Source organism: Trematomus bernacchii, unplaced genomic scaffold (assembly GCF_902827165.1).
Source record: "Trematomus bernacchii unplaced genomic scaffold, fTreBer1.1, whole genome shotgun sequence".
Taxonomy (NCBI): Eukaryota; Metazoa; Chordata; class Actinopteri; order Perciformes; family Nototheniidae; genus Trematomus; species Trematomus bernacchii.
Window position 1 is genome coordinate 8,364,303 of NW_022987608.1, and position 15,714 is coordinate 8,380,016.

A 15,714-nucleotide genomic window follows, 5' to 3' on the forward strand; every position below is an offset into this window, starting at 1 on the left:
CTCTACTTAGGTTTCTTAACCATAACTACATTGAAAAGTCAAATATTTATTATCATTTCATATCCCATGTCATTTTAATTTATTTTAAGGGCGTCTTTTTAACAATTGGACAGGGAGAACCATAGTGTTTTCGGTTGTTATTGGCTTATGTACAGTTTTCACATGTACAGCTTTTAATGTTGGTTAACAAGTATTATATTGAGTATTACATTTCACTTAGCGTTAATCCAAAGCAATTTAGAATAAGTGCAATTAACCTTGAATTAAGAAAGTCAAGAAACCATTTTCTTTAAATAAGCAATACCATTATAAGTGCTGGTGCATTGGTCTCAATTGACCTAAATATTCTAAGAATATATATATTTTTAGATATATATATATATAATGCCCAAGGTGCACTTGGAACAAGTGGGTTTTCAGTTTGCAACGGAAGATCTAATGTCCCTTTCAAATAAACTAAGTGAATAAAAAAACTTAAGTAAAGTAAAGTAGCAAACATTCTGGTAATGATAATACAATGCAGGATTGAGAACATTCCTGCATCTGTTGCTATCTTTCTTTCCTAGTAGAGAGACCTGCTTTCATTCATCAACATTTCTCAATCATTTTTGAGAGTGCGTTGAACGTCACCTCCTGCTGGCTGAACCACAGCGTTGGTAGGCGGAGTAGAAGCTCTGTTCGTCCCTCTTGTCTTGTCCTGGAGGATTGTCACAGTTGATCCCAGGACCTCCACCTGCAGGCCTGTTAAAAGCCTTTCTTCACAGACTGCAGCAACATTTCGACGGTGTCTGTCGGACCTCGGGACATTTGAAAATGCCGCTGTCTCGTTCCCTGTCCATGACGTCCCTGAGCGGGGTGCTGCCAGCCTGGGAGGAAGAGGAGCTGCCTGTGGAGGACCTGCTGCTCTTTGAGGTGGCCTGGGAGGTCACCAACAAAGGTCAGATCACTTGTAATGGTGCTTTAATAACCCGAAATAAATGACATGTCTGAATTCATGCATGATTCCAAGTGTAGAAGGCCTTCATCCAAAAAATTGCAAATTATACAGTGAAAATATGGATTTATTTAGACATGCACAACCTTTTCATTTCAAGTATTCAAACAAATATTTTGGAATCAAAGCCAATACAGAAAATGTAGTGGAACTTCATTTTAGCACTTTCAGAGTCTGGCAATTGGTAATATTTTGTGTAAATCTCTGCCTCTTTACCCTTTAAAGAGCAAATATTGAAATCCAGTGAGCATGGACAGAGGCTGTTCACTCTAAAAAGTTAAACATTGACCTGCAGATAAGTGCTGAAAGAGGAACCGCTTGACTAATATTTTGGCCGTTTAAAACTCCTTTAAAACATGTGAGAAAATTAAAGAACAAAACATGAAAAAAAAAGACATTGACATTTACATAACATTTTTATAAACTGGATGAATACATTCCTGGCGTAACAATTTATAAATGATCACATGTAGCTTGACTTGACTTTCTGCCATACTACTGATGTGGGGGTCATGATCTCTGTACTTTGGGTCATGTGGAGGTTTTGCAACATGTGTAACATTCAACTCAGGCTGAAATCAGGTGTGGAAACGGTCCAACAGTAACTTCACATTTTGTTTTTTACACCATGTGATACTCTTGAATACGGCCAAATACAAACATATTTTACACAAACACCATATCGGATTCATTCAACAATATTAACAATCATCCATGTGTGATGTTTATTCCTCAATATATATCTTAATATTATTCTCAACCAAATACCAGTTCCTTATTCCCTGCAAAAGAAATGTTACTCCAAGATGTATATAAAGTGTAAACTTCACTGATGTTTGAAGATGTGTATATCTTGACACCTTTTAGTCTGGAAATCATTGCCAGATGTTTTTGGCCTATTGCAAAATAAACGCTTCATTGTTTGTTTGATAAACTACACAAAATATCAACCTCAGGATTACTAAAGACCAATTTGAGAATTTCTGTTTGAATTAAAGACTTTCAACACATCAAAACAAATAATTCCTCTGACTTACAAGAGCCAAAACTAACAGAGAAGTCAACTGCATAAAAGTTCTGAAATTAATTTTTGCCTTGGAACACATGTGCCTCTTCAAGTCTCTTAATAACTACACATAAGGATATTTGGCCCATTTCACTTGCATTTTTTCAGAATAATCAGGGCTTTATGAACATGAACACATTTGCATTAAACATTTATGGTTGATGTAGAATTTAGGTTTTTGAATAAAAGTGCACTTTCTTTATAAATGTGACCGTGTCATATTTACCAGCCTATACCTGAACAGTAAGACAACATCAGAAACGTGCAAAAACAAAAACATTTGACTAGTCAGACTATGAACCTGATCTGTTTGACTTCAAAGGGATCAACATGGTAAGTTCACTAAAGCATCATAACCATGAATAACAATATGCACATGTGACTTGAACTGCCATAAAAAAGATGTGGTTGCAACCACATCTTGGAGGCCATCGGATCTTTGACCTTTATTAGTATGTTGACGAAAAACAGGGTCCCAAAGGTAAACCCGAGTGACCTTCATCTGTTAATATTTGAAGGTTGAGAAAAAGTTTTAAAAAACATGTTTTCTTTTTCAATTTGAAGTTGGAGGAATCTACACAGTGCTCCAGACCAAAGCCAAGATCACGGTGGATGAATGGGGGGAGAACTACTACATGATGGGGCCCTACTACGAACACAACTTCAAGACACAGGTGGAGGCCTGCGAGCCCCCCAACCCCGCCGTGAGGAAGGCCATGGACGCCCTCATCCACAACGGCTGCCAGGTGACTGTGTGTTACACCAATTGAAATGTCTTATGTCTATTGTGGAGACATAAGTAGGAAGGCCGTTAATCGTAGGATTTGTGCACTGTACCTGTAGCTTCATTTAAAAAAAAATCACTGCTCTGCACCATTTCTATGTTGATTGGCTCCTCAATAAAGACCAGCAACTATATGATTACATACTTGTCAGATATTTAATACAATACAATACAGCTTTATTTATAAAGCACTTTAAAACCTCCAGACCAAAGTGCTGTACAGTCAAATAAACAAACAAAATCACACAGCACAGCTCACACACCATAAAACAAGTACAAGTAAAAAATATTAGTTAGTTTAACCAACCCAAAATATGTACAAGTTCCACTTACTCCTACAAAATGCTTTGAAACTTAAGCCAAATGTTTTGAAGGTTAAGCTTAGTAACAGTTGTAGAGTGTACCTCTTTCTCTGAGCTTCCGTTACCGATGTTTAGTTTAGTTTATTTGTTTATAGTGTCGTGGACAGTCCCCATTGATCAACTGTCACAAAAAACAGTAAATGGGGCAGCTCTAGCCAACATGGCTAATTTCCATCTGTTGTCCCCGGCCAGATGGTAATAGACACCCTTAAAATCACAATATATCAATGTTGTTGATGTTGATGCTGCAGGTTCATTGTGGCCGCTGGCTGATCGAGGGCAGCCCCTTTGTGATCCTGTTTGATATTGGCTCTGCGGCCTGGAAGCTGGACCGCTGGAAGGGGGACCTGTGGGAGACCTGCCAGATCGGCCTGCCCTACAACGACCGGGAGGCCAATGACTCCCTCATCCTGGGCTCCCTCGTCGCCTGGTTCTTCAAAGAGGTCAGCTGATGGGCAGGGCAGCCTGAGTTCTAAAAGAAAATGAGTTAGCATTTTAGCACTTTTGGGTTCTCTCGTCTTGAGGTCAATTGTTTCTTGAAGGCGTTTTAGGTTAGATGCTTGAAATAAGGTATGTGATTGATACAAGCTTATGAGATTTTCTTGTTTTTTTCTACAACATACATAAATCAGTTAATCCCGCACTCGTAAAACATTTTTTATACATGTTTTAAAAAACTGTGGTTGCTAACAAGTGGCTAAATCAAATTATTAAACGTCATCACGCAAAACTCGCTTAGTGATGCTGAGTTGAAGTCATGTCACCGTCATGTAGTTTGTATACAGCATTGTGTTAGCTATTTACTAGTGGCAATTGTATTTAAGCTTAAAAAAATGTTAAGAGTGGTGTTAATGTGTGGAGATTATCCCGTGGAACAAAACGTATAAATATGATAAACGTTTGTTTGCCACAGAGCTTATTTTCTGCAATTATCAAAAATCCAATGTAAAAATTCAAATGGCTTTTAACGAACTAGCCGTGGCTATGCTACCTTCCGGGTTGACCTACAAAAATACGTCTTCACTGCAACACTCTATAACTGAATTCAAATTCCACTTTTTCCTTCCTGCTGCTTTTTGTGCTTACACAAGTGTGGATTGTGGCAGCTACAGTTAGTTTCACATGAATTTAAACATTGCTTTTTCCAACCCAGTTTTTTGTGTTTTCCAGTTAATAGACCAGCTGGGAGACAAGCCCAATGTCATCGGTCATTTCCATGAGTGGCAGGCGGGTGCAGGGCTTATTCTCTCCCGTTGCCGCAAGATTCCCATGGCAACGGTCTTCACCACACACGCCACACTGCTGGGACGGTATCTCTGTGCTGGGAATGCAGACTTTTATAACAACCTGGGCAAGGTGAGAGGTCAGGAAGGTTGGAGTGGAGTTAATATAGATGCATTCACACACTGCTGAAAACTAGACTATAACAAATATGAACACAAGCTGGCGATCTGCAGGCGGTGTTTTGTAGGAGTGTTTTCCTTCAAATCTTCGTTTTAGGCCTTTTTCAGTTCAGTTTATATTCAGAGCTTACATGGTGCTTATTCATATATATAATTCATATTAGTTAAATTACCACAGACATCAAATCTTGAACCATTTGTGATAGAATTAGTCATGTAAAAAATATTTTAAAAGGTTTAAGTCCTGCCTACTTTTATACTTCCACCTGACTTATCACTGTATAATGACAACCTGAAACTTCAGTAAAGACTCCAATAAACAGTTTCTCTGAATAAGCATTAACTTTGCATTCATTGAGACAATTTAAAATGATTTGTATACAGTGGAAAGGTGAGTAAAATCAGCATGGAGTAGCCAGTCATTTTAACTTTTACAAATAGTCATCCTCATTGGTTTCAATTGGTTTTCAAGTAATATATTTAAAAGGTCTAAGAGTCTAGAAATAGATCAATCTCAATCTTGATAACATGACAGGATATCCAGATATGATCTTTGACCAAACCAAAAACGTGTCTCTCTTACTGCACATGTGATTCAACACAAGGCTTTATTAAGGACACACATGCACTCACAGTTCTGTTCAACCATATTCATTTCCACATTCAGGCCAAAAAAGTTGTAGCCTTTAAAAGCCACTTAGAGCATCATTAGGCATGTTGAGGTGTGTGTGGGGGGGGTCAGTGTGAGGTTTGTAATTGGCTCTGCTCTGCGCACATCCTAAAGGTCAGCATAGAGCGAAAGGCCACTCACTAGCTCAATCGATAGTTTCCAAGATGTTTGTAACCCTCAGCCTGGATAGGAAGTCCAGGAGAACTCAACAACTTTTCTATCAGTGGATTCATATCAACTAGCATTTTCATCGTTGAAATGTTGAATGTAACGCACTATGATAGGGGAAACAAAGCGTAAAATGGATTCAGAGAGCTTCAAACACATGTTGTACTTCAAAATAAAAAGTGAAATGTTTGTTACGTAGAGAAATCCTTATTTTTCTTGTTTCATGTTCTATTATCTGTCCTTAGATTGTGAGAGCATTTCACAGTTGAATTAGCTGTGCGATGCTAGCCAGATTGCTAATGCTAATCCATCCAAGCAAATAAAACATGAACTCACATTTACAGTATGTCAGGTCTATACAAACCGCTTTAGTCCAACCATATCTTACAGAGAGAGGACTAATTGCATTCAGACCATGGCCAAAGTATGTAGAATGGTGTAAGTTACAGTTTTCCAGAAAGCAGGGAACTTCAATAGCATTTAACGGCAGGTGTCTTTGTTGACATGGAAATGTACACTAACCTACCAACGACTACTGAACTATATCACAAATATTAATATTACACCCATAAGACTGATCCTTCTACAATGAAGACATGCACAAACTATCAACATCAATATTGGAATGGGTGTGTTTTTTTCCAACCACCCTATCCTAACATTGTTTAACAGTCCGTTAAAAGGATTTAATTACATTTTAATGTTCTTGTTTTCCGGTATTAAAACTGTCTGTGTGTGTTTTAGTACAACGTTGACAAGGAGGCGGGTGAGAGGCATATCTACCATCGGTGCTGCCTGGAGAGAGCGGCGGTGCACTGTGCTCACGTCTTCACCACCGTCTCCCAGATCACCGCTGTGGAAGCCAGCCATATGCTGCACAGGAAGCCAGGTGGGGAAGACTTTCACCGTTGCATCTTAATACTCCAGTGTGTTTTGTTGTGAGGATGGTGAAGTCAGTCAGTTGATCTATTCGTCCAAACAACTCCAGATATCTTCAAAGCTATCAGACAGATCAGGGCAATAGGATCAGATTTTTCAATGATAACTGCTTTTTAGTGGTTGTGTACATGACAATAAATAACTTGAAACTAAAGCTCTACTATTGCTGTGTCGATGGCACAGATGTGGTGACCCCCAATGGCCTGAATGTGAAGAAGTTTTCCGCCATGCATGAGTTTCAGAACCTGCACTCCACCAGCAAGGCCCGCATCCAGGAGTTTATCAGAGGACACTTCTACGGGTGGGTAATTGTAGGTAGTTTTAGATCTCTAGATTGTAAAAGGAAACTCGTGTTTTTCAGTGATTTATAAAATGTATTTTCTCAGGGCCATTCCCATATAATCTTAAACATTGTACTTCAGGAAACAATGTATTCATGACTGTATAGTTTCCCCTAGACCTGATTGTTATTCTTCTCATTCTGGCAGTCATCTGGACTTCGACCTCGACAAAACGCTCTTCTTCTTCATCGCCGGACGCTATGAGTTTACCAACAAGGGAGCTGATATTTTCCTTGAATCACTGTCAAGACTCAACTACCTACTAAGGGTAAGGTCCTTTTTGTATGAATAAAAAGTGTGAAAGTCGACCTTCAAAAGAATTATAACCTTGTTAAATAAATAATATGTGCATATTTTCCATTTCTTTATCCGATAAAATAATCACTTTTGTTCCCCTGTTTCATCTTTTCTCACTCTGTCCACAGGTCCACAAAAATGATATGACAGTGGTAGTTTTCTTCATCATGCCAGCTAAAACCAACAACTTCAATGTGGAGTCACTGAAGGGACAGGCGGTACGCAAGCAGCTGTGGTATGACCTGATTTGTTTTACATAACAGTTCAATACCAACAAACATGCGGTATAAGCACTTTTTACTGTATGTATATAAAGCCTTCATCTAACACTCAAAATCAACTTGTAATTGAGACATCAGCAGATATTGTTCTGATGCAAATTATGAACCATAATCGGATCTGAGTAATTACAGTGACAGAGAAGCTTTCTTCTGCTGTAACCTATACAGTAACAAACATTTAGACCAGGGCCGAAGATCATAAGTGGTGTGAGGTTGGTGTAGCACAGGTAGGTTGAGGTTTAAAAACAGTGTGACTGACACTGAAGATTGTTTTGATTACCTATATTACTCTCTTATGGTACCAAAAGTTAACATTGGTTGAACAATGTACATGAGCATTGCTAAAACATCATATTGAACAACATTAGTTTAGGGAATCCTACTGGTAACCTGACAGGCCTACTGTAAGCCACTTTACAAACCTCTAGACCTTCAAATAAATCCTCCACTAACAGCATGGTCTCTCAAAATCCAAATTCCTTTTGTATTTGTTATTACAGTAGAGGGGGTGGTCATTATTGCTCCTTACAAATGTTTTTCTTTGCAGCACCAACCATACTGTACAAGTCGGTCTCAGTTTCCCATTTAATATCATGTTCAGCATATGAATTTGGGTTTTGCGAGTCTCCGTTACTTAATAAATCAAAACATACATTACTAAAAAAGGTTTCCATTTCCCTTTCCCAGGGATACAGCTCACACTGTGAAGGAGAAGTTTGGTAACAGGCTGTATGATGCTCTGCTAAAGTAAGTATGACACTGTAGGTGAACCCACAGTCCTATTGATTTTACAATGTGTACATCTGCACTGGTCCTCTCTGATGAATGATGATAATGTGTGTTCCATGTTCGTGTTTTATTGTTTGCTCTGTCCAGAGGGCAGATCCCCGACATGAACTCCATTCTGGATCGAGACGACTTCACCATTATGAAGAGAGCCATCTACGCCACTCAGGTAATGGACCCTATATATTCTTCTATTCAAAATTTAAAAAAAAATACTGGCATCTTTTTGACGAGTCTTGAAAAATAAAAATGACCAAAACACACCTGTCCACTCTTTTGAACAAAAACTCCATGCAGAGACACACCCTCCCTCCGGTAACCACTCACAACATGATTGACGACGCAACAGATCCCATTCTTTTGAACGTCAGACGCATCGGCTTGTTCAACTCCAGGAACGATCGCGTCAAGGTAGACAGTGGGCTTCCTCTTTGTCTTGTCTTCTGGTGTCAGTCTGTGGGAATTTTCCAAATTGCCTGGTGATAATAAAGTACAATTCTGACATCATTTTGGTCGGAACAAGAAGGGCTTCATGTGAAAATAATTTCGTAAAAAGAATCTTAAGAGGCTAAACGTTTGCAGCCATTCTAGCAGCTTTTAGAGTCTATAGGCCGTTGTTAATTCACAAAATAAAACAAGATTGTCATTGTCAAGGTGTTGTTTGTGGAAAAGGGTTTGTTTTCGTGGAACCACCAATGTCTGTACAAAAATGTATGCATTACATCTTGTGAAAACTCACTTCTAGAGGCTTTAGAGTAGAAATCAGGGATTAACCAAAGCCACTAGAATCCAAAAATGTGCTGGAAGGTACCAAAACATCGATAAATAATATCCTGGTAGTGACAGAATATGTTTACTTCTCATGTTTCTACACCATCTTCTAGATTATCTTCCACCCTGAGTTCCTGTCCTCCACCAGTCCTCTGCTGCCGATGGACTACGAAGACTTTGTTCGTGGATGCAACCTTGGAGTATTCCCCTCCTACTATGAACCATGGGGTTACACACCTGGTAACCTATCATTTCAATGTGCACATATATCCACACACACAGACGTTTCATGTTACTGAAATTCAGATGCACTGCAGTTACAAATCTCTACATGAGGCAATGAAGGATTAGTCCTTGTGAATTCTGTGGAACCGGTAAGGCATATGAGCTATTGTTAACTGACTTAGATGTAAACATCGTGTATAATCTGCAATCCGCTCCTTCAGCCACGAATCGAGGAGCGTTTTAAGGGCTTTTTGATTGGGTGTTTTCTAACCTGATACCGATTCACATTACTACAAATATACCGTACCCTTTGTGAGCTGTGCTGTATTTCCCCAGGTGAGTGTACTGTTATGGGCATTCCCAGTGTGACCACCAACCTGTCAGGATTCGGCTGCTTCATGGAGGAGCATGTGTCAGACCCTGCTGCCTACGGTGTGGACACACACACACACACACACACACACACACACGTTGTATTATTATTACTGATTCATCTCAAAGCTCCAAGAGCCGTTTCATTTTGAGGGACTTTTAGATTGACACTGGTCTATTCTCCCTCTTCTGTCTCTGTCAGGTGTTTACATCGTGGACCGCCGTTTCCGCTCAGCTGAAGAGTCGTGTAACCAGCTGACCCAGTTCATGTTCAGTTTCTGCCAGCAGTCTCTGCGCCAGCGCATCATCCAGAGGAACCGAACAGAGAGGCTGTCTGACCTGCTGGACTGGAGATACCTGGGACGGGTCAGTTTCCCCTGCATCGGCACAAAATAGATGTTTGGCAGCAGTCTTTGAATCCGTTTGTCTGCCTACATTTTTTTTATTTATTTAAACCGTTGTTTGAAATTGAGCTTGATTGGAACAAACACCATTATGTTCTTCAACTGGATGTAAATGTGGAGTTATCTTTAGTGTTAGTACAATGAAAAATATCTTTAAAAATGTCAAAACAAAACAAAGAAAACTTGCCAAGATGTTCGGTCAAACGTTGTACAGTTGTTTGATGTAGATCTCTGCTGACTTGTGTTTTGCAGTTCTACGTACACGCCCGCCATCTGGCACTAAACAGGGCTTTCCCCGACAAGTTCAAGATGGACCCCATGGCCTCTTTGAAGGTAAGGAAATGTGTTAAAAAAAAAAATGGAGAATTTGTGAATGAGGGACAGAACTAGAGAATGGATACCATCAACGCTCCATCTAAATAATTTCTTTGAATAATTGAAATGTCCATCACATTTTGTATCTGCAGTTCATGCATTAGTTCATGGGAAATTGCTGAAAATGCCATATACATGTTAAAAAATACCCTCTACAGTAACCCTATTTTCCTTTTGATAACTAAAAGGTGATCAGATATACTTTATTTGTCCCAATTAGGGTTAGGGTTGTTTGTTTGGTCACAGCAGCATGTTAAAACAAGGCATTGCTCATAATTTGAAAAATAAATATGAAGTGGTAGATAAAATGATGTTTAAAAGTAAATCAAATGTCCACAAAGGGATGCAAAATGGGTGTCATCCTCCTATTTGGGAGGGGTGAAAATCTTTGGCTGTAGGTTATTTGGCGTTTCAAACAGCGGCTACCAATTGATATTATTTCACATTACAATATTCATAATTGTTTATTTGGATCTATTTATTACACTTGATAAGCAATGAGAATCAGTCTCCTGTACTGCCCAACACACACAGTGGAAACGTTTTGATTTAATTGACAGCCTAACATTTGGATGAATGACAGGACATCATCGTGGAGTGTGATGACGTACATCGCTGGGCACCGATATTTGATGCAAAATATTAAGTCTTGATACATATTTGAAGGACAAGACAGAAAGGAAAGAAATTAAGAAAATGGGAATAGGGGGAAATCAAAGGCAAGACGGTATGAGTTGGGCTTTAATAGGGGAAGAGTGGATAAAGAAGGAAGGGATGTTAGTGAAAATAAAAGAGAAGTAAAAGGAGACAAGAAAACGGACAGGTGGCTGGAAAAGGGGAGGAAGAAAGAAAGGAATAGCAAGATTAATGAAAATGAAATTTACTCTCGAAACACATTGCAGCTTTTTACCTTTTGAAGTGAATTTTCACTACAATCTACAATGCAACTGACTGTAATGGATAATCTTGTTGCTTGAAGTATTAAAGTTCAAAGTCTCTGTCAGCTGTTTTAGATACAAATGGATATTAAATTGGAAGACAGACAATATTACGGTAGCAGAGTAATGTGAAGTTATACCTTTGTGTCCACAGACAGAGGGTTTCCGTTACCCTCGGCCCTACTCGGTACCCGCCTCTCCCTCTGCCTCCGTCCACTCCACCCCCCACCACAGCGATGTGGAGGATGACGATGATGATGATGATGACGATGATTATGAGCCCTATGATGAAGATGAAGAGGCCGAGAGGGATCGACTGAACATCAAGGCTCCCTTTGTGCTGGGGGACGTACAGGAGGGCAAGTAAAAGCAACCTAGAGAGTCAAGAAACTGAGATTGACTATTAGAAGCTGAAGATTATAAACAGGCTTACAGTAAGTCACCCATTGTTTCTGACAGTTGTAAAAATAATAAAAGCGGAAAATGTAGATTAGGGACAAAATATTGAAAGGCCTGTAAGTGTTGTGACATTGGATGCTTGCAATATTGCTGTATTGGAACAACTAGACCTGATCAGGTCCATCACATAACCTAGAATACTGTTTTGAAGCTGAGTTTAATTGTGGTGTTCCCCAAGGCTACGGTCTTGGCCCATAAGTGTTTCAATGTACTTGTTTTATCTCAGTCGAGTTACAAAGAAACAACCAAATGTTGTCCTCAATTGATCAGGAAATGAATATAACAAATAAATAAATGTTACAAGTTACAACCCTGAGTGGCTGTGTTGATTATTTAGTCATCTTTTAGCCAAATATAAGTGAAAACGTAATATTTGAGTATGTATGCTACATTGCTGAGATGCTGGTTAATCAACAAAGTCCAGCAGTGAAGTTGGCTGATTAGATCTGCTGGGTTCATATACTGTATTACCATAAAATGTATTGTATCCGTATAGCCGGAGGTATTTATAAATGTAACGTTTGTTTTTTCTACTTTCTTACCATTATGTTCACCTATTGTTTTCAGAGAAGTTGCACAACAATTGTGTTTTTAGAATGAAGTTTGACCTGCAAAATTACGCTTAAAAAAATAGATGCTTAAAAAACAGCAACTCTCTCTTTGGTAACATCCTTCATTTACATGACAATATCATCAAACCTTGATTTATTTGTAAACTTGATATGTCATCATAAATACTGTATTTGTATGACCTTTAGGACATTTTGGGTGTCATAATGGTTTTGAAACATACCTTGAATATTCTATCATGGAAGTTTAAAACACTTTGACAATATCAGACCAATAGTGCTATGGATTCAAACTCCTTTTATTAAAACATCACATTTCAAACATTGTCAGATAATTTATTTATACAAAACAACTGGAATTGTACACAGGACTGAAGAAATGAAATGTATGAAAGACGATCAAAAGTATTCTCTCTTCCACACCGGCAGCTCCTGGAAATACACCTCATTTGGATTCTCCTTAGCTGGGTGATAAAAAGAGAAAATTAACATTACATTGTGGAATAACAATATACAATATATATGTTTGTTGTGTATTAGACAGAGCAAAAATATAGAATCTTTAATCTAAAACCTTTCAAAGTCCTTGTCGACTTCATTTAGACAATCATGCTGTTCATTGTATCTTTACCCCAGTTTTCTTGAATTTAACCAATAAAACCCTTGAAAGTTTTGGAAGATCCTTGAAATGGATGCATGTGTGAGTTTTGGAAGATCCTTGAAATGGATGCATGTGTGAGTTTTGGAAGATCCTTGAAATGGATGCATGTGTGAGCGTAACCTGTTAAAAACGGTATCTAAAAGCTTTTTCAACTGGTAATTTAAGAAGAACAGAATCAATGTTGCCTTTTTCTCCCAAAAAGAAAAAATGATATGCACTACTAACTAACTAAAGCTTCAAGTTATATAAGTAGGATATCGAGTTTTAATCATAAAGGGCTAATTGCTAGATCAATATTTACATGTATTGACTTTATTTATTCATTCTTCCTCTTCTGTAACCAAACCTTATTCCCTTCATGTGCGACCTGCAGAAATGGATCCAGCTGCTGTGTGTTAGATGAACAGATTTAGCTCTCACCTCCCTCTCTGGTCTGCTGCAGGAAGTTGAGCAGGACGGTGGCGGCCTGGTCCACGCTCAGATTCTCTGTGTTCTGACTGCGGGTCTCTGACGGGGAGAAAAAACAGCAAACAAAGATTATCTACCTGCTTAATGGGCCAAAGGGGGATTCCACTTTTAAGACCGTTTTTGGAAGCCCTTGGGGAAACTTTCTTATATTTCCCATAAAATAAATGTTCTAATAAAATCTACAATTTTGCTTAAAAACATTCGTCCTACCTAAGTGTAATGTGTCATAGACATCTCCCTCTTTACGATCCTCTGAGATGAATCTTCGTCCCTCTGGTAATACAAAAATAGATTAAAAGGTATCCAACGCTCGGGAATGTAACGTAGAAACAGGTACGTAACTTATCTAAAGCTAGAGCAAGACAATTGTCAAATAAATACACAAGATATTAGATACACAAGATTCAGAAGATGAATAAACATACATGTTTTGCAGAATAACTCATTAAATGGAATTGTTTTTTCACAATGATCGCTCTTCTTATTTCATCACAAAGTCAAATAGACTGACTGCCTTGTTTTTCATGTTTAATGGATACATAGAAATACTGGCAATTATTAAATAAAACAGAATTAAACAAAAATCCTTTCAAAATAGAATTCCTTGATCTGTTGATTGAATGAAATTCTCGTATTTCTTTTCTAACATTGAACACTTTGAGTCTCCATACAGACAGCGGATCAGTAGGTGAATACATACGAGTGCCCTTAAGGTACAGCATAGCCTGCGGGGTCCAGTTTCTCCGTTGGAAAGAGCCCTTTAATGAAGAAACACATCTTAAAGCTGAATTCATTTGATGCTTCTGCTTTATACCCAGGGTTCGGAGGGTTACTTTAAAAATGTAATCTGTTACATGTGAAAAAAATGCAATCAGTAACCTAATCGGAGTATCAAAATAGAAAAGTAATGTATCCTGATTACTTTCCGTTACTTTTGGATAACCTCAATATCAACTGCAATGCAAATAAAAACAAGAGGGAAAGAAAATAACAATGACATGTTTTTTACTTAAGTGACTCTAACAATGTAACTTCAAAAAAGGAAAAACAAGATATTTCAAATCAAAAATGTAGTAACAGTAATAGTTTACAAATGGTGTTTAAGCTTTATACATTAATTAAAAGCAAACTTTATTTTTGTTTAATAAATTAGGTGTCCACCTACTGCATTAAAAAATATATATTATTATTTAACATATGAAGAATTAAAGTAGCCTAAATATAAACTATAAAGAACATTAATTCAGTACGTCTATCTATAATTGTTGTGGCGAGAAGTTGGGGAGGGTTACTTTAATTAAAAATGTATTGTAACACTGTAATCCTGCTAGTATTCTATATATCTTGTAAATGTAACTGTAATCCATTAAGGATTACCATTTTTCATGTAATCAGTTACTCTCCAAGCCTGTTTATAACCCCAACCCTTCTGTTGGATAACACTATTTTAGTTTTATTGATTTTTAGCTCTCATTTTACCATTATTGAGTGAAATCCTTACTGTCAAAAGTTGTATAAATATGATGAGGGTTACCTTTGGTGCGCCCCACGACTGTGAGATAAACGACGCCAGCAGTATAAGGGTGAGCAGGCCAACATATGTCAAAGTGATGGTCCTCAAACCCTGTGGAAAATAAAGAAAAATTGTGTTAATTTGTAACCAAGCAAAATCTCTCAGATACTATTGTTAAAAAACACTTCCCAGCTGTCAAATGATGCTTAAAAAAATCCCGGAATTCCATGGGCTTCTCAGTTTTGCCAGTATTAATAAATCAATTAAAGTTTTCAAATTCCGTAATGCAATCTAGGAGTACACTCCATTTTACCACCACATTAAAACAAAGCCTTCCATGCATTGTACTTGCCTTCATGGTGTCAGAGGTGTTTGCAGCCTTGTGTCCAGCAGAGAGGAGGAGGCAGTCAAAGGTTCAGGATACTTGCTGGCTGGGACCCCTCTCCCAGTATTTATACCCTCCCTGCTCCACGCTCCTTCACGATGCCTGCAGCCATAGGTCAGGCCAATTTGTTGAAACGGGGGCGGTGAGCTGTGAATGAATGCAGCCATCCATCGATTCAGCTCCTTCCATTGAGAGCCTTGTAAATACCTCTGCATTAAAACACCTGCCATCAACACGTCAGCTCCCCCGTGTCAAAATGACACACGTTGGAGCTGCATGCTGTTATTGACAAATGTGAATTAGTCCTGGGTGATGAAGGCACAGTCAATATAAGAATGAGTAATCACTAATATGTCCCCCCTCTGTGTTTGTATTGATATGTTTGCACCTTGCTCACTGGAGCACAGAGGAGAGCGTTGGATTTATGAATCAAAAGGCCACACTTACCATTACCAATGCAATTATCCGAGGCTGTGAGCGAGA

The 15,714-nt window shown here is 38.4% G+C and overlaps 2 protein-coding genes across 2 annotated transcripts; one reads left to right on the plus strand and one right to left on the minus strand.

The window, feature by feature from the left end:
* The first annotated feature begins 671 nt into the window (after positions 1 to 671).
* On the plus strand, positions 672 to 11,942 carry gys2 (glycogen synthase 2). Its single transcript, XM_034131243.1, has 16 exons — positions 672 to 937; positions 2,625 to 2,806; positions 3,458 to 3,649; positions 4,377 to 4,562; positions 6,192 to 6,336; positions 6,570 to 6,687; positions 6,875 to 6,995; positions 7,153 to 7,259; positions 7,993 to 8,052; positions 8,182 to 8,260; positions 8,389 to 8,502; positions 8,976 to 9,102; positions 9,424 to 9,519; positions 9,662 to 9,825; positions 10,116 to 10,196; positions 11,331 to 11,942. The coding sequence occupies exons 1-16, from the start codon at positions 814 to 816 to the stop codon at positions 11,541 to 11,543; spliced, it is 2,109 nt and encodes a 702-aa protein (XP_033987134.1). The 5' UTR covers positions 672 to 813; the 3' UTR covers positions 11,544 to 11,942.
* Positions 11,943 to 12,116: 174 nt separating this feature from the next.
* On the minus strand, positions 12,117 to 15,343 carry spx (spexin hormone). The gene is made up of 6 exons (XM_034131272.1): positions 15,305 to 15,343; positions 14,868 to 14,957; positions 14,034 to 14,091; positions 13,544 to 13,606; positions 13,286 to 13,372; positions 12,117 to 12,668 (listed from the first exon to the last, which is right to left on the minus strand). Exons 1-6 carry the CDS (start codon positions 15,341 to 15,343, stop codon positions 12,604 to 12,606), a joined length of 402 nt encoding a protein of 133 aa, XP_033987163.1. The 3' UTR covers positions 12,117 to 12,603.
* Between the last annotated feature and the right edge of the window lie 371 nt (positions 15,344 to 15,714).

Coding starts and splice junctions, on each gene's coding strand:
- spx (XM_034131272.1), bottom strand. CDS start 15,343: ATGGCTGCAGGCATCGTGAAGGAGCGTGGAGCAGGGAGG. Junction 14,958..15,304: donor AGGAGCGTGGAGCAGGGAGG/GTATAAATACTG, acceptor TATTTTCCACAG/GGTTTGAGGACCATCACTTT. Junction 14,092..14,867: donor AGTCGTGGGGCGCACCAAAG/GTAACCCTCATC, acceptor TCTTCATTAAAG/GGCTCTTTCCAACGGAGAAA.
- gys2 (XM_034131243.1), top strand. CDS start 814: ATGCCGCTGTCTCGTTCCCTGTCCATGACGTCCCTGAGCGGGGTGCTG. Junction 6,996..7,152: donor GACTCAACTACCTACTAAGG/GTAAGGTCCTTT, acceptor CTCTGTCCACAG/GTCCACAAAAATGATATGAC. Junction 9,103..9,423: donor ACCATGGGGTTACACACCTG/GTAACCTATCAT, acceptor GTATTTCCCCAG/GTGAGTGTACTGTTATGGGC.